This window comes from Phasianus colchicus, chromosome 34, assembly GCF_987193195.1.
Source record: "Phasianus colchicus chromosome 34, bPhaCol1.hap1.1, whole genome shotgun sequence".
In the NCBI taxonomy this organism is placed as follows: Eukaryota; Metazoa; Chordata; class Aves; order Galliformes; family Phasianidae; genus Phasianus; species Phasianus colchicus.
In genome coordinates, this window is record NC_143469.1 from 67,689 (window position 1) to 84,537 (window position 16,849).

At 57.0% G+C, this 16,849-nt stretch overlaps 2 protein-coding genes across 2 annotated transcripts; both read right to left on the bottom strand.

Moving 5' to 3' along the window:
* Positions 1-2,341: 2,341 nt before the first annotated feature.
* Positions 2,342-7,790, bottom strand: LOC149913792 (uncharacterized). The gene has a single exon (XM_090128627.1). It carries the CDS (start codon positions 7,788-7,790, stop codon positions 7,038-7,040), a length of 753 nt encoding a protein of 250 aa, XP_089984753.1. The 3' UTR covers positions 2,342-7,037.
* A 5,360-nt stretch (positions 7,791-13,150) lies between these two features.
* On the bottom strand, positions 13,151-16,222 carry LOC149913793 (uncharacterized). The gene has a single exon (XM_090128625.1). The coding sequence runs from the start codon at positions 16,220-16,222 to the stop codon at positions 15,470-15,472; it is 753 nt and encodes a 250-aa protein (XP_089984751.1). The 3' UTR covers positions 13,151-15,469.
* Positions 16,223-16,849: the final 627 nt, after the last annotated feature.

Here is a 16,849-nt window from a genome sequence, read left to right on the forward strand (position 1 = left end):
CCGAGAGCACCACGGCGTCTTGGAAGGGCTCCATCGGCGCCTCCCAGGTGTCAGGCAGGGTGCAGGGCACGGGGAGCACCTGCTGCTGCAGGGAGGGTACCTGCAAAAGAACGGGTGGGGGGCCGGGGCGGGCGGGGGCCTGCGGCAGGCAGGTGCCTGCGGGCTGCGGGGGCTCCCCGTGGAGGAGCACGGCCCCAGGCCACAGCCCCATGGGCTGCTGGGGCAGCAGCGTCCTTGCCAGCAGGGGATGTCCCGAGCAGGGAGCAGGGGCGGTGGGGGAAGCCATAGCTGGGTGCAGCCCCCCAGGTAGGAGCAGCAGCACCGGTAAGTGCAGCCCCGCAGCTGGGGTCAGGCCCCCAGGTGGCAGCTGAGCCGGGGTTGGGGGCAGCCCCCCAGGTGGGAGCTGCGCTGCCTGTCCCCAGACACCTGGTCCCCCAGGCCAGACAGAGGCCTGAGGTGCCAGGTAGGTGGCAGTGGGGACAGGGGAGGGTTGGGGTGGTACCGGCATCGGTCCGCGGACGGTGGGCTGCATCCAGGCGGGGTCCGGTGGCGGCACAGTCGCTTCAACGAAAATGGCGTCGGGTGTCAGAGGCACCGTCAGCGCTCGTCGAGGGAATCTCTCTGTGGGGAAATGCCAGAAGGGGCGCTGGGCTGAGAGCCGGGGCACTGGGGTGAGATCCGGGTGAGAGGAGAGGGATCTGGGGCGCTGGGGTGCGATCTGTGGTCACAGGGATGAGATCAGGTGTGCTGGGGTGAGATCTGGGGCCCTGGGCTGAGAGCTGGTGCGCGGGGCTGAGATCTGGGGTCACAGGGATGAGATCTGGGGCCCTGGGCTGAGATCTGGAGTCACAGGGGTGAGAGAGATCTGGTGTGCTGGGGTGAGATCTGGGGTCACAGGGGTGAGAGAGATCTGGGGCCCTGGGCTGAGATCTGGGGTCACAGGGGTGAGAGAGATCTGGGGCCCTGGGCTGAGATCTGGAGTCACAGGGGTGAGAGAGATCTGGGGCCCTGGGCTGAGATCTGGAGTCACAGGGGTGAGAGAGATCTGGGGCCCTGGACTGAGATCTGGAGTCACAGGGGTGAGGTCTGGGGCGCTGGGGTGCGATCGAGGGTCACAGGGGTGAGATCTGGTGCGCTGGGGTGAGATCTGGGGCACTGGGGTCAGCTGGAGCATCAGAGCAGGGGGAGCCCGCTGCCTTACCTGCCATGACAGCTGGAGAGTGGCAGTTGGGGGAGCCCCTCCCCCCAGGGGGGTTCCGTGACCGTTGGGGTCAGCCCCTTTCCCCCAGGCTTGCGATGATTTGACTTTTCGTACCCAAACATCCTTCCCATGCCAGTTGTTTCCCATCCCGATGATCAGTGACCATCCCGATGGGCATTTGGCAGCCCAGTGCTCTTCCTTGCCAAGGGTCTGCCCGTCCCAGTGGGGATTTGCCATCCCTGCAGTGAGTTCTCACCCCAGGGATGGTTTCCCCTCCCGTCCAAGCGATTTCCAGTCGTCACCGCCCAAAATTGTGTTTATCCAGGCCATGGCTAAGAACTTAAAGTGCCAGCATTAGTTACGAGTTCTTGAAAGTGGTAGCGGCCGTGGTAGGCCAGTTAGACCTATGGTAACAATGAAAAGGAGGGATTTCTGTGGGACAGCCCTGGTTTAGCTGAGAACAGTGCAGGAATGAGTCAGTGCCCGTGCAGCGTATGCCGAGCTTGTTACTGTGAACTGGTCCTTTGTGCCTCGGAGAACATCACTAACTTTAAACCGTGGACTTTTTCTCCTGGCTTTGGCTGTCTCTTGGGGGCATTGCTAGCGAGGACAGAAGAGACAGCATTGTCTTTTCTGCTCTTCCCTCTTCCGTGCTTCCCCTTTCTGCTCTCTTCCTCATCTACTCTTCAGCTCTTCTCCCTGAGTGTTATCCTCTTTTTTTCTGCTCATCTGCTGTTCTTTCTTCCTTGTATCCTGAGTCCTCTCCTGCATCTGTACTCCTCTTCTGCTTTTCTTTTTTCTTACCCGTATCCTCTCTTCTCCTCTTGTTCTCCTCATCCGCTCTTCTGACTTAACTGTATCCTCTTTGCACATCTTGCGCTCTACGGTTCTTCTGTTCTGACCACTCTCTGCTCTTCTACTTCACAGCTCTTTTCCTTCTCTGCTCTTCTGTGCTCTCTTCCTCCCTTCTGTTCTTTTTCGTTTCTGCGCTTCTCACGGACCCGTGTCCTGTCTTCCCATCTTCTGTACTTCTGCCATACCCGTATTCTCTCTTCTTCTCTTCAGCTCCTCTCCACTTCTGCTTTTCTGCCTTAGCTGTCTTGGCTCATCTCCCTTTCTGCTCTTCTCCCCGTCTGCAGGTCTTTCTTACCTTCATCCTCTCTTTTATTCTCCTGCTCTCCTCCTCTTCTGCTCATCTCCTCATTGCTCTGCTGTCTTGCCTGGATCCAACCGTTTTCTCTCTTGCGCTTTTCATCTTCTGCACTTCTTTCTTACCTGCATCCTTTCTTCTTTTTCTTCTCTGCTGCTCTTCTTTATTTCTGCCTTGTCTGTATGTGCTCTTCCCCTGTTCTGCTCTTCTAGTGCTCTTGTCAGCATCCAATCTCTGCGCCGCAGCTCTATGTCGGACTTTATTTTGGGGTGGAGGAAGATACGTAGGGCCTAGATTTGTACAAGAAAAGCTATTGTGCTGTGCCCAGAAGGTGATGAAGAAGAGCCCTGGGGAACCAGGAGCACAAAGGCAGCGTGTTTCTCCGAAGGCCACAGCGTGAGCACGTGTTCCCTTTGGCGGACTCCTTTGTACCTCTGCAGGAAGTGCTTTGGAATGGAGAATTTTCTGGAGTTGTTTCCAGTTGTTGCTTGGATGAGCTGAGGCTTTTCTCCTTGTATCTTGGCAGGAAAGCAGAGCGGAGGGAACGTCTGTGGTGAGATGCTCAGGTGAAGTTGCCTTCCGTGCACCAACAGCCTGTTTGTGTCCACGTGATGCACGGTGAAGGGAAGCCTGCTGTTCTGTCAGTAAGCCTGCCTAGTGGAATGATGTTTTTGGCCTTTTTGGCAAGTGTGTGAGGAGAGGTCCTTGGACAGGCTTTTTTTTTTTTTTTTTTTTTTTTTCAGGGGAAATGCTATTTCAGTTGTTAGTTACAATGGTTGATTGGTGCTTGTTTGAAAAATATTTCTCATCTCGAGAAGCAGTGTTCTCGCACCAGAGAAGTGAGAAATCTCCTGTACATCCTGTCTTCTCCGTGAGACCTTTGCACAATGTCTCTAGATGCCTGTAGAAATGGTGGGGGGATAAATGGGGAAGAGCTGAGGTGCAGTTTCTGTGCGTGCTCTGTACACGGAGCAGGCGTCGCCTAGTGAGAGCTAGGGGCCCTTTGCAGCGTGGTGGATTTGTTTTCCTTGCTTGTTGGAGCGTGATGCTTTTGTAGGTGCTGTGTGCATTGTAAGTAACTGTGAACTGTGCTGAGACAACAGGTGTGCTGGAGAGAGCCCCGCTGCAGCCTTTTTGTTTGGGCAGTTTTATTCCCTCTGGGGATTAAAGGGGTCTTGAAAAACTCACAAGTGCAACGTGCTACTGCTCCAGCCTGTCAAGTGGAGATGATGCCTTTCCTCCCATTGGGGCAGGGAGGAAAGTAGGTGAGAAATTCATCTGCCAGTGTGAAGTGGCAGGTTCGGAAGATGGTAACAGGCACGGTAGGCCAGGTAGCAAGATCTCAGAATCCTAGTATCGCCAAGGTTGGAAGAGACCTACGAGATCAGCAGTCCAACCATCCACCTATCATCAATAGTTCTCACTCATCCATGTCCCTCGACACAGCGTCTAACCGTTCCTCGAACACCTCCAGGGTGAGTGACTCCACCAACTCCCTGGGCAGCCCTTTGCAGCGCCCAGCCACTCTTTTGGAAAAGCAGTATTTCCTACCATCCAGCCTGAATCTCCCCCGGCTCAAATGGAGGCCGTTCCCTCCAGTCCTATTGCTAGTTAACAATGTGAGTTAACAGTGAGAGAGTGTTAACAGTGAAAGTGAATGTGTGTGGGGCATCCCTGACTTGGCTGACAGGAGTGGAACAGTGTTCACGTAGGCGGCGGGGGGCTTGTTCCTGTGAAACGGTCCCTTGTGCTCCAGGAATCTCTCTGACTTTCTATCATGGCCTCTTCCTCCTGGTTTTCAGTGTGTACAGAGGCACTGGTAATGAAGAGAGAACAGACCTCTTCCTGGGCCACAGAATGGAATGTGCTTGAGAAGCAAAGGCAGGCAGGTGTGTGCAAAGCAAAGGCGTGTGTGTGCTTGCAGAGGGAAGCAGAGGGAAGCATGTGCACGCATCGAAAGCAAAGGCGGGCAGGTGCTTGTGAGGCAAAGGCAGGTAGGGGTACGTTTGTGAGGCAAAGGCAGGTATGGGTGTGCTTGCTTGCTTAGCAAAGGCGTGCAGGTGCATGCTTGCATAGCAAAGGCAGGCAGGTGCATATGAAGGAACGGCAGGTAGATGGATGCATGCTTGCTTCGAAAAGGCAGGCAGGTGCATGGCTGTGAAGCAAAGGCAGGGAGACGTGTGCTTGCTTAGCAAAGGCAGGCAGATGGGTTCTTGCAAAGCAGTGGCAGGCAGGCAGGTGATTGCTTGTGAAGCGAAGGCCGGGAGGTGGTTGCTTGGTTAGCAGTGGCAGGCAGGTGTGTGCTTGCAAAGCAATCTCTAGCCAACTGAGGGGATGATGTTCTCAGGTTTTGTTGCTCTTTAATGACTTTTCTTTTTTTTTTTTTTTTTCCTTTTCTTCTTTACTGCCTTCAGTGTCCCCGTCTCTTCCAGAAGCTGCTCTTTTGGCAGCCGCCGCGTGGGCTCGTTAGATGCCCTGAGTGTTTGGAAGAGAGCAGTTTTGTTGAGGGCTGTTGGTGGAATTTCTGTTGCCAGGAGCGCGCGGACAGAGAAAGAAGCGTTGTGCAGGCGGGGCAAAAGGAGTGCTGGGGGTCCTGGGAGCAGAAGCGAGGGAAGGTGTTTGAGCTAGTGCCGTTCCACTGGAACATCCCTTTGGTTTTCTACTTCTGAGAGTACTGGAACTGGTTGAAAAAGATGTGACTTTAAGCGAGGGTGCAGAGCAGATTTAAGCTTTACAGGCGGCTGTGCCAGAGCGTGAAGCATCATCAGCAAGCATGGGTAGCACCAGCTTGAAACATCAGGGGAAGCAGTTAGCTTCCTCAGAGCCCCCAAGTGGAGTGCCAAGGTGATGAGATGAAGCAGCACTGAGGGTGGTTTTCCAGGATCTGTGTCTTCTAGGGCTCGGGACCAGGGCTGTCACTGGGGTCGCTTTCACTGGACACCCGCCAACCCTCCTCAGGACCCATGGTGAGCGTGTGGGTGACAAACGTGTCACTGAGTGAGAGCATCAGGGTGGGAATGCATGGAACATAGCAGCCAGGGGAGAGACAGGCAGCACGGGGAGGGGGCGTGGGGGGGGAAGGTCAGCCCCAAGGAGAAAGTCTCCCCGCATGGAAAGAAGAGCTTGTTGAATGCCTTGGGTGAGATGTTGCAGAAGAGGAAATGAGTGAGGTTAGTTAAAATGTGCCACCTGGGTTCTGTTTGAGCCCCCTCCAACCCCACAAGTGCCGTCCAAAGCTCTCCGGTGCCCCCTGGTGCTCTTTGCAGTTCCCCACTAAGGTCCCATTGCCTCTCGGCGTTGTCTGGACTCTCCTTGTGCAAAGTCAGTGCCCCCCAGTGCTGCCTGGAGCCACCCCAGTGCTGTGTGCGGCCCTCGCTAGCCTCCCAGTGCCCCGCAGTGGACCTCCCAGTGCCACCAGTACTGCCCAGTGCCCCCAGTTCAACACCCCCATTGCTCAGTACGTGACCATCTCCTTCCCCAGGAACAAAACAAGGCAGCAGAGATGATGACAGCAGCGATTGTGCTAGAGATGTTCAGTGTGGAGGAGCTGCAGCTCTTGGCTCCCTGCAGCCACCCCAACATCCCCAGAGGTGGGCACGGAGGCCTGGGGGGGCGTTGGTGCTGCATGAACGACTGCAGGCAGAGGTGTAGCAAAGCGAACGCAAACCATTTAATAGTTAAACGTACAAAAGAGTAAATAAATGACAATATTCCCAACCATTTCCCACCCTAACAATAGTTGCTGATCCCACCCCCTAAAATTCCCACCCTCTAATCAGTTTCCCACCCCCCAATCAAGTTCTCACCCCCCCGCTCCCTCCCACCAACAGTTTCCTCCCCGTCCAAAAAACTTCCCAGCCCCCAACATTCCCACCCCAGTAATTCTTTCCTCCCAGTTCCAACGATTTTGGAGTATAACATTGTATCAGAGTACAATTTCTCACTCAGAATTGCCACCCCACAAAAGTCCCTCCCCCTCCCCACATCCCCAGTGCCAGCAGTTACGGAGTACAAGAATTTTTGATGCCAGCCATCTCCCACCGCAGCCAGTTCTCACCCCAGTCATTTCCCACCCCAACAATATCACAGTACAGCCATTTCATTTCCCACTCCAAAAAGATCCCACCGCCCCAAAATGCCCACCCACAGCCATTCCCCACCCCAAGAATTCCCACCCGCAATTCCCACCCGCAGCCATTCCCTCCCCCCAGCCATTCCCACCCGCAATTCCCACCCGCAATCATCCCTCCCCCCACCCCCATTCCCACTCGCGATTCCCACCCCCAACCCTTCCCCACCCCAGCCATTCCCACCCCCCAACCATTTCCCACCCCCCAAGCAACATTTCCCAGCCCAAAGCTTTGACAGTCCAAGACTTTTGCAGTCCATCAGCTTCAGAGTCCCACATTGCCCCAGTCCAAGACGCCGCTTGTGGACAGCCCAGTTTGGGAGGGGTAGGGCTGGCGCCGGTGCTGGTGCCCCTGGAACGCTGCCGCTGCTCTCTGGGTGTCGTGGGGGCCAGCGAGGAGCCCAGGGCTACAGGGAGCCATATTCATCGGCTACGGCCACGTCTCCTGCTGCACCAAGTGGTGCCCATCACACCCCAACAGTGGCCGGAGCGGGAGTGTGCCAAGAAACCAGCCTGAGTGCTCCTGCTGGCCGCCGTGCTGCCACAGCCAGCTTTGCCTAGCGCCGATGTTTGTGGCCTGGAACATCCTGGCAGCGCGGCAGCTTCCTCTTTGCGGCTGGGATGCTGCCAGCGTGCTGCTTGTGCCCGGTGCTCTTGCGTTTGGTGGTGGTGCAGGCGGGCGTTGGGCACCTGGGTGGCTCGGTGCTGTCCCCGCGGTGCTTGTCTGCCAGCCGGCAGGAGATGCATCCGGGTGGCAGTGCGAGGCGCGTGAGAACCACGCGGGGCTGTTCCTGCTGCGCCTCTTCCAGGAGCTGTCCAGTTTGCGGCAAAGGAGGCACGGGGCGCTTGGCTGTCTCAATGCTGTCCCCCTGGTGTTTGTCTGCCACCCGGCAGGAGATGCATCCGGGTGGCAGTGCCAGGCGGGTGAGAATCACCCGGGGCTGCCTCCGCAGCACCTCTGCCATCAGGTGTGCCGCGGTGGGCGACGGTGGTGCGGAGGCAGCCAGTGGGTTTGGCAGTGGCAGACGGGTGAGAATCACCCGGGGCTGCCTCCGCTGCACCTCTGCCATCAGGTGTGCAGTGAGGGGCGCCAGAGGTGCTGGGGCAGCCAGGGGGGTCGGCACAGGCAACTCCGGGGATGCTGTCTTCTGCGGGAGCGAGTTGGTGCGGAGCCCAGATTCAGCATCTGTCTCGTTGCTGAGCTCCCTGCTGGCCCTGGGGGAGTCAGGCAGCTCTGCGATGGAAGAGCAGGAGTCGAAGCTGCTGGAGACATCTGGGCTCAGTCGCTCCGTGGCAGTGATGCACTGCATCAGGTCTTTGCTTTTGCAGCTGTCCGGAGCGCTGGCTGCTTCTGGAAAAGCGGAACATCCCCCAGAACAATGATGGCAGCCTTCCCACGCCAGCTCAGTGTGGACACGGACCCGCCATCTCTGCAGACCACAAACTCACCATCAATCCAGTTGAGGAAATGGTCAATTTCCGCATCGTCAGCAAGAGTGTTGGTGCTGGGTCTCTCTTCTGGAAAAGGGAAGAAATCCCCAGTGGGGCAATGCCAGCTTTCCCACGGCCACTCGGCGCAGACAGCCGCCCAGCAGCTGTGCTGCTCCCAGACTCACCGTTGTTGATCCACGTGAGCAGGTCATCCATGTCTGCGGTGTCGTCCAGGATGCCTGTGTTGGCCGTCACTTCTGGAAAAGGAAAAAATCCCCAGTGGGGCAATGCCAGCTTTCCCGCGCCCACTCGGTGCGAACACCCCCCCGCCAGCTGTGCTGCCCCCAAACTCACCCTCGTTGATCCACATGAGGAGCTCCTCGATGTCGTCCGCGATGTCCTCCGGGGTGTCTGCGCTCGTTGTCACTGCTGGAAAAGCAAGAACATCCCCGGTGGAGCAATGCCAGCTTTCCCACAGCCAGCCGGTGCGGACAGCGTGCCGCCCGCTCCGCAGCCCCTGAACTCACCGCCTGGTTCCAGCGTGGCAGCGCTGCAGGTGAGCGGAGCCGTGGCGGGATGGGGGCACACGTCAGTGGGCGCAGGGTGCCCCCGGTCCTCCGAGAGCACCACGGCGTCTTGGAAGGGCCCCATCGGCGCCTCCCAGGTGTCAGGCAGGGTGCAGGGCACGGGGAGCACCTGCTGCTGCAGGGAGGGTACCTGCAAAAGAACGGGTGGGGGGCCGGGGCGGGCGGGGGCCTGCGGCAGGCAGGTGCCTGCGGGCTGCGGGGGCTCCCCGTGGAGGAGCACGGCCCCAGGCCACAGCCCCATGGGCTGCTGGGGCAGCAGCATCCCTGCCAGCAGGGGATATCCCGAGCAGGGAGCAGGGGCGGTGGGGGAAGCCATAGCTGGGTGCAGCCCCCCAGGTAGGAGCAGCAGCACCGGTAAGTGCAGCCCCGCAGCTGGGGTCAGGCCCCCAGGTGGCAGCTGAGCCGGGGTTGGGGGCAGCCCCCCAGGTGGGAGCTGCGCTGCCTGTCCCCAGACACCTGGTCCCCCAGGCCAGACAGAGGCCTGAGGTGCCAGGTAGGTGGCAGTGGGGACAGGGGAGGGTTGGGGTGGTACCGGCATTGGTCCGCGGACGGTGGGCTGCATCCAGGCGGGGTCCGGTGGCGGCACAGTCGCTTCAACGAAAATGGCGTCGGGTGTCAGAGGCACCGTCAGCGCTCGTCGAGGGAATCTCTCTTTGGAGAAATGCCAGAAGGGGCACTGGGCTGAGAGCCGGGGCACTGGGGTGAGATCCGGGTGAGAGGAGAGGGATCTGGGGCGCTGGGGTGCGATCTGTGGTCACAGGGATGAGATCAGGTGTGCTGGGGTGAGATCTGGGGCCCTGGGCTGAGATCTGGTGCGCGGGGCTGAGATCTGGGGTCACAGGGATGAGATCTGGGGCCCTGGGCTGAGATCTGGAGTCACAGGGGTGAGAGAGATCTGGTGCGCTGGGGTGCGATCTGGAGTCATAAGGGTGAGGTCTGGGGTGCTGGGGTGCGATCGAGGGTCACAGGGGTGAGGTCTGGGGCGCTGGGGTGCGATCGAGGGTCACACGGGTGAGATCTGGTGCGCTGGGGTGCGATCGAGGGTCACAGGGGTGAGATCTGGTGCGCTGGGGTGAGATCTGGGGCACTGGGGTCAGCTGGAGCATCAGAGCAGGGGGAGCCCGCTGCCTTACCTGCCATGACAGCTGGAGAGTGGCAGTTGGGGGAGCCCCTCCCCCCAGGGGGGTTCCGTGACCGTTGGGGTCAGCCCCTTTCCCCCAGGCTTGCGATGATTTGACTTTTCGTACCCAAACATCCTTCCCATGCCAGTTGTTTCCCATCCCGATGATCAGTGACCATCCCGATGGGCATTTGGCAGCCCAGTGCTCTTCCTTGCCAAGGGTCTGCCCGTCCCAGTGGGGATTTGCCATCCCTGCAGTGAGTTCTCACCCCAGGGATGGTTTCCCCTCCCGTCCAAGCGATTTCCAGTCGTCACCGCCCAAAATTGTGTTTATCCAGGCCATGGCTAAGAACTTAAAGTGCCAGCATTAGTTACGAGTTCTTGAAAGTGGTAGCGGCCGTGGTAGGCCAGTTAGACCTATGGTAACAATGAAAAGGAGGGATTTCTGTGGGACAGCCCTGGTTTAGCTGAGAACAGTGCAGGAATGAGTCAGTGCCCGTGCAGCGTATGCCGAGCTTGTTACTGTGAACTGGTCCTTTGTGCCTCGGAGAACATCACTAACTTTAAACCGTGGACTTTTTCTCCTGGCTTTGGCTGTCTCTTGGGGGCATTGCTAGCGAGGACAGAAGAGACAGCATTGTCTTTTCTGCTCTTCCCTCTTCCGTGCTTCCCCTTTCTGCTCTCTTCCTCATCTACTCTTCAGCTCTTCTCCCTGAGTGTTATCCTCTTTTTTTCTGCTCATCTGCTGTTCTTTCTTCCTTGTATCCTGAGTCCTCTCCTGCATCTGTACTCCTCTTCTGCTTTTCTTTTTTCTTACCCGTATCCTCTCTTCTCCTCTTGTTCTCCTCATCCACTCTTCTGACTTAACTGTATCCTCTTTGCACATCTTGCGCTCTACGGTTCTTCTGTTCTGACCACTCTCTGCTCTTCTACTTCACAGCTCTTTTCCTTCTCTGCTCTTCTGTGCTCTCTTCCTCCCTTCTGTTCTTTTTCGTTTCTGCGCTTCTCACGGACCCGTGTCCTGTCTTCCCATCTTCTGTACTTCTGCCATACCCGTATTCTCTCTTCTTCTCTTCAGCTCCTCTCCACTTCTGCTTTTCTGCCTTAGCTGTCTTGGCTCATCTCCCTTTCTGCTCTTCTCCCCGTCTGCAGGTCTTTCTTACCTTCATCCTCTCTTTTATTCTCCTGCTCTCCTCCTCTTCTGCTCATCTCCTCATTGCTCTGCTGTCTTGCCTGGATCCAACCGTTTTCTCTCTTGCGCTTTTCATCTTCTGCACTTCTTTCTTACCTGCATCCTTTCTTCTTTTTCTTCTCTGCTGCTCTTCTTTATTTCTGCCTTGTCTGTATGTGCTCTTCCCCTGTTCTGCTCTTCTAGTGCTCTTGTCAGCATCCAATCTCTGCGCCGCAGCTCTATGTCGGACTTTCTTTTGGGGTGGAGGAAGATACGTAGGGCCTAGATTTGTACAAGAAAAGCTATTGTGCTGTGCCCAGAAGGTGATGAAGAAGAGCCCTGGGGAACCAGGAGCACAAAGGCAGCGTGTTTCTCCGAAGGCCACAGCGTGAGCACGTGTTCCCTTTGGCGGACTCCTTTGTACCTCTGCAGGAAGTGCTTTGGAATGGAGAATTTTCTGGAGTTGTTTCCAGTTGTTGCTTGGATGAGCTGAGGCTTTTCTCCTTGTATCTTGGCAGGAAAGCAGAGCGGAGGGAACGTCTGTGGTGAGATGCTCAGGTGAAGTTGCCTTCCGTGCACCAACAGCCTGTTTGTGTCCACGTGATGCACGGTGAAGGGAAGCCTGCTGTTCTGTCAGTAAGCCTGCCTAGTGGAATGATGTTTTTGGCCTTTTTGGCAAGTGTGTGAGGAGAGGTCCTTGGACAGGCTTTTTTTTTTTTTTTTTTTTTTTTTTCAGGGGAAATGCTATTTCAGTTGTTAGTTACAATGGTTGATTGGTGCTTGTTTGAAAAATATTTCTCATCTCGAGAAGCAGTGTTCTCGCACCAGAGAAGTGAGAAATCTCCTGTACATCCTGTCTTCTCCGTGAGACCTTTGCACAATGTCTCTAGATGCCTGTAGAAATGGTGGGGGGATAAATGGGGAAGAGCTGAGGTGCAGTTTCTGTGCGTGCTCTGTACACGGAGCAGGCGTCGCCTAGTGAGAGCTAGGGGCCCTTTGCAGCGTGGTGGATTTGTTTTCCTTGCTTGTTGGAGCGTGATGCTTTTGTAGGTGCTGTGTGCATTGTAAGTAACTGTGAACTGTGCTGAGACAACAGGTGTGCTGGAGAGAGCCCCGCTGCAGCCTTTTTGTTTGGGCAGTTTTATTCCCTCTGGGGATTAAAGGGGTCTTGAAAAACTCACAAGTGCAACGTGCTACTGCTCCAGCCTGTCAAGTGGAGATGATGCCTTTCCTCCCATTGGGGCAGGGAGGAAAGTAGGTGAGAAATTCATCTGCCAGTGTGAAGTGGCAGGTTCGGAAGATGGTAACAGGCACGGTAGGCCAGGTAGCAAGATCTCAGAATCCTAGTATCGCCAAGGTTGGAAGAGACCTACGAGATCAGCAGTCCAACCATCCACCTATCATCAATAGTTCTCACTCATCCATGTCCCTCGACACAGCGTCTAACCGTTCCTCGAACACCTCCAGGGTGAGTGACTCCACCAACTCCCTGGGCAGCCCTTTGCAGCGCCCAGCCACTCTTTTGGAAAAGCAGTATTTCCTACCATCCAGCCTGAATCTCCCCCGGCTCAAATGGAGGCCGTTCCCTCCAGTCCTATTGCTAGTTAACAATGTGAGTTAACAGTGAGAGAGTGTTAACAGTGAAAGTGAATGTGTGTGGGGCATCCCTGACTTGGCTGACAGGAGTGGAACAGTGTTCACGTAGGCGGCGGGGGGCTTGTTCCTGTGAAACGGTCCCTTGTGCTCCAGGAATCTCTCTGACTTTCTATCATGGCCTCTTCCTCCTGGTTTTCAGTGTGTACAGAGGCACTGGTAATGAAGAGAGAACAGACCTCTTCCTGGGCCACAGAATGGAATGTGCTTGAGAAGCAAAGGCAGGCAGGTGTGTGCAAAGCAAAGGCGTGTGTGTGCTTGCAGAGGGAAGCAGAGGGAAGCATGTGCACGCATCGAAAGCAAAGGCGGGCAGGTGCTTGTGAGGCAAAGGCAGGTAGGGGTACGTTTGTGAGGCAAAGGCAGGTATGGGTGTGCTTGCTTGCTTAGCAAAGGCGTGCAGGTGCATGCTTGCATAGCAAAGGCAGGCAGGTGCATATGAAGGAACGGCAGGTAGATGGATGCATGCTTGCTTCGAAAAGGCAGGCAGGTGCATGGCTGTGAAGCAAAGGCAGGGAGACGTGTGCTTGCTTAGCAAAGGCAGGCAGATGGGTTCTTGCAAAGCAGTGGCAGGCAGGCAGGTGATTGCTTGTGAAGCGAAGGCCGGGAGGTGGTTGCTTGGTTAGCAGTGGCAGGCAGGTGTGTGCTTGCAAAGCAATCTCTAGCCAACTGAGGGGATGATGTTCTCAGGTTTTGTTGCTCTTTAATGACTTTTCTTTTTTTTTTTTTTTTTTCCTTTTCTTCTTTACTGCCTTCAGTGTCCCCGTCTCTTCCAGAAGCTGCTCTTTTGGCAGCCGCCGCGTGGGCTCGTTAGATGCCCTGAGTGTTTGGAAGAGAGCAGTTTTGTTGAGGGCTGTTGGTGGAATTTCTGTTGCCAGGAGCGCGCGGACAGAGAAAGAAGCGTTGTGCAGGCGGGGCAAAAGGAGTGCTGGGGGTCCTGGGAGCAGCAGTGAGGGAAGGTGTTTGAGCTAGTGCCGTTCCACTGGAACATCCCTTTGGTTTTCTACTTCTGAGAGTACTGGAACTGGTTGAAAAAGATGTGACTTTAAGCGAGGGTGCAGAGCAGATTTAAGCTTTACAGGCGGCTGTGCCAGAGCGTGAAGCATCATCAGCAAGCATGGGTAGCACCAGCTTGAAACATCAGGGGAAGCAGTTAGCTTCCTCAGAGCCCCCAAGTGGAGTGCCAAGGTGATGAGATGAAGCAGCACTGAGGGTGGTTTTCCAGGATCTGTGTCTTCTAGGGCTCGGGACCAGGGCTGTCACTGGGGTCGCTTTCACTGGACACCCGCCAACCCTCCTCAGGACCCATGGTGAGCGTGTGGGTGACAAACGTGTCACTGAGTGAGAGCATCAGGGTGGGAATGCATGGAACATAGCAGCCAGGGGAGAGACAGGCAGCACGGGGAGGGGGCGTGGGGGGGGAAGGTCAGCCCCAAGGAGAAAGTCTCCCCGCATGGAAAGAAGAGCTTGTTGAATGCCTTGGGTGAGATGTTGCAGAAGAGGAAATGAGTGAGGTTAGTTAAAATGTGCCACCTGGGTTCTGTTTGAGCCCCCTCCAACCCCACAAGTGCCGTCCAAAGCTCTCCGGTGCCCCCTGGTGCTCTTTGCAGTTCCCCACTAAGGTCCCATTGCCTCTCGGCGTTGTCTGGACTCTCCTTGTGCAAAGTCAGTGCCCCCCAGTGCTGCCTGGAGCCACCCCAGTGCTGTGTGCGGCCCTCGCTAGCCTCCCAGTGCCCCGCAGTGGACCTCCCAGTGCCACCAGTACTGCCCAGTGCCCCCAGTTCAACACCCCCATTGCTCAGTACGTGACCATCTCCTTCCCCAGGAACAAAACAAGGCAGCAGAGATGATGACAGCAGCGATTGTGCTAGAGATGTTCAGTGTGGAGGAGCTGCAGCTCTTGGCTCCCTGCAGCCACCCCAACATCCCCAGAGGTGGGCACGGAGGCCTGGGGGGGCGTTGGTGCTGCATGAACGACTGCAGGCAGAGGTGTAGCAAAGCGAACGCAAACCATTTAATAGTTAAACGTACAAAAGAGTAAATAAATGACAATATTCCCAACCATTTCCCACCCTAACAATAGTTGCTGATCCCACCCCCTAAAATTCCCACCCTCTAATCAGTTTCCCACCCCCCGATCAAGTTCTCACCCCCCCGCTCCCTCCCACCAACAGTTTCCTCCCCGTCCAAAAAACTTCCCAGCCCCCAACATTCCCACCCCAGTAATTCTTTCCTCCCAGTTCCAACGATTTTGGAATATAACATTGTATCAGAGTACAATTTCTCACTCAGAATTGCCACCCCACAAAAGTCCCTCCCCCTCCCCACATCCCCAGTGCCAGCAGTTACGGAGTACAAGAATTTTTGATGCCAGCCATCTCCCACCGCAGCCAGTTCTCACCCCAGTCATTTCCCACCCCAACAATATCACAGTACAGCCATTTCATTTCCCACTCCAAAAAGATCCCACCGCCCCAAAATGCCCACCCACAGCCATTCCCCACCCCAAGAATTCCCACCCGCAATTCCCACCCGCAGCCATTCCCTCCCCCCAGCCATTCCCACCCGCAATTCCCACCCGCAATCATCCCTCCCCCCACCCCCATTCCCACTCGCGATTCCCACCCCCAACCCTTCCCCACCCCAGCCATTCCCACCCCCCAACCATTTCCCACCCCCCAAGCAACATTTCCCAGCCCAAAGCTTTGACAGTCCAAGACTTTTGCAGTCCATCAGCTTCAGAGTCCCACATTGCCCCAGTCCAAGACGTCGCTTGTGGACAGCCCAGTTTGGGAGGGGTAGGGCTGGCGCCGGTGCTGGTGCCCCTGGAACGCTGCCGCTGCTCTCTGGGTGTCGTGGGGGCCAGCGAGGAGCCCAGGGCTACAGGGAGCCATATTCATCGGCTACGGCCACGTCTCCTGCTGCACCAAGTGGTGCCCATCACACCCCAACAGTGGCCGGAGCGGGAGTGTGCCAAGAAACCAGCCTGAGTGCTCCTGCTGGCCGCCGTGCTGCCACAGCCAGCTTTGCCTAGCGCCGATGTTTGTGGCCTGGAACATCCTGGCAGCGCGGCAGCTTCCTCTTTGCGGCTGGGATGCTGCCAGCGTGCTGCTTGTGCCCGGTGCTCTTGCGTTTGGTGGTGGTGCAGGCGGGCGTTGGGCACCTGGGTGGCTCGGTGCTGTCCCCGCGGTGCTTGTCTGCCAGCCGGCAGGAGATGCATCCGGGTGGCAGTGCGAGGCGCGTGAGAACCACGCGGGGCTGTTCCTGCTGCGCCTCTTCCAGGAGCTGTCCAGTTTGCGGCAAAGGAGGCACGGGGCGCTTGGCTGTCTCAATGCTGTCCCCCTGGTGTTTGTCTGCCACCCGGCAGGAGATGCATCCGGGTGGCAGTGCCAGGCGGGTGAGAATCACCCGGGGCTGCCTCCGCAGCACCTCTGCCATCAGGTGTGCCGCGGTGGGCGACGGTGGTGCGGAGGCAGCCAGTGGGTTTGGCAGTGGCAGACGGGTGAGAATCACCCGGGGCTGCCTCCGCTGCACCTCTGCCATCAGGTGTGCAGTGAGGGGCGCCAGAGGTGCTGGGGCAGCCAGGGGGGTCGGCACAGGCAACTCCGGGGATGCTGTCTTCTGCGGGAGCGAGTTGGTGCGGAGCCCAGATTCAGCATCTGTCTCGTTGCTGAGCTCCCTGCTGGCCCTGGGGGAGTCAGGCAGCTCTGCGATGGAAGAGCAGGAGTCGAAGCTGCTGGAGACATCTGGGCTCAGTCGCTCCGTGGCAGTGATGCACTGCATCAGGTCTTTGCTTTTGCAGCTGTCCGGAGCGCTGGCTGCTTCTGGAAAAGCGGAACATCCCCCAGAACAATGATGGCAGCCTTCCCACGCCAGCTCAGTGTGGACACGGACCCGCCATCTCTGCAGACCACAAACTCACCATCAATCCAGTTGAGGAAATGGTCAATTTCCGCATCGTCAGCAAGAGTGTTGGTGCTGGGTCTCTCTTCTGGAAAAGGGAAGAAATCCCCAGTGGGGCAATGCCAGCTTTCCCACGGCCACTCGGCGCAGACAGCCGCCCAGCAGCTGTGCTGCTCCCAGACTCACCGTTGTTGATCCACGTGAGCAGGTCATCCATGTCTGCGGTGTCGTCCAGGATGCCTGTGTTGGCCGTCACTTCTGGAAAAGGAAAAAATCCCCAGTGGGGCAATGCCAGCTTTCCCGCGCCCACTCGGTGCGAACACCCCCCCGCCAGCTGTGCTGCCCCCAAACTCACCCTCGTTGATCCACATGAGGAGCTCCTCGATGTCGTCCGCGATGTCCTCCGGGGTGTCTGCGCTCGTTGTCACTGCTGGAAAAGCAAGAACATCCCCGGTGGAGCAATGCCAGCTTTCCCACAGCCAGCCGGTGCGGACAGCGTGCCGCCCG

Excerpts from the sequence above, each read along its gene's own strand:
- LOC149913793 (XM_090128625.1), bottom strand. The coding sequence starts at position 16,222 with ATGCAGTGCATCACTGCCACGGAGCGACTGAGCCCAGATGTCTCCAGC.
- LOC149913792 (XM_090128627.1), bottom strand. The coding sequence starts at position 7,790 with ATGCAGTGCATCACTGCCACGGAGCGACTGAGCCCAGATGTCTCCAGC.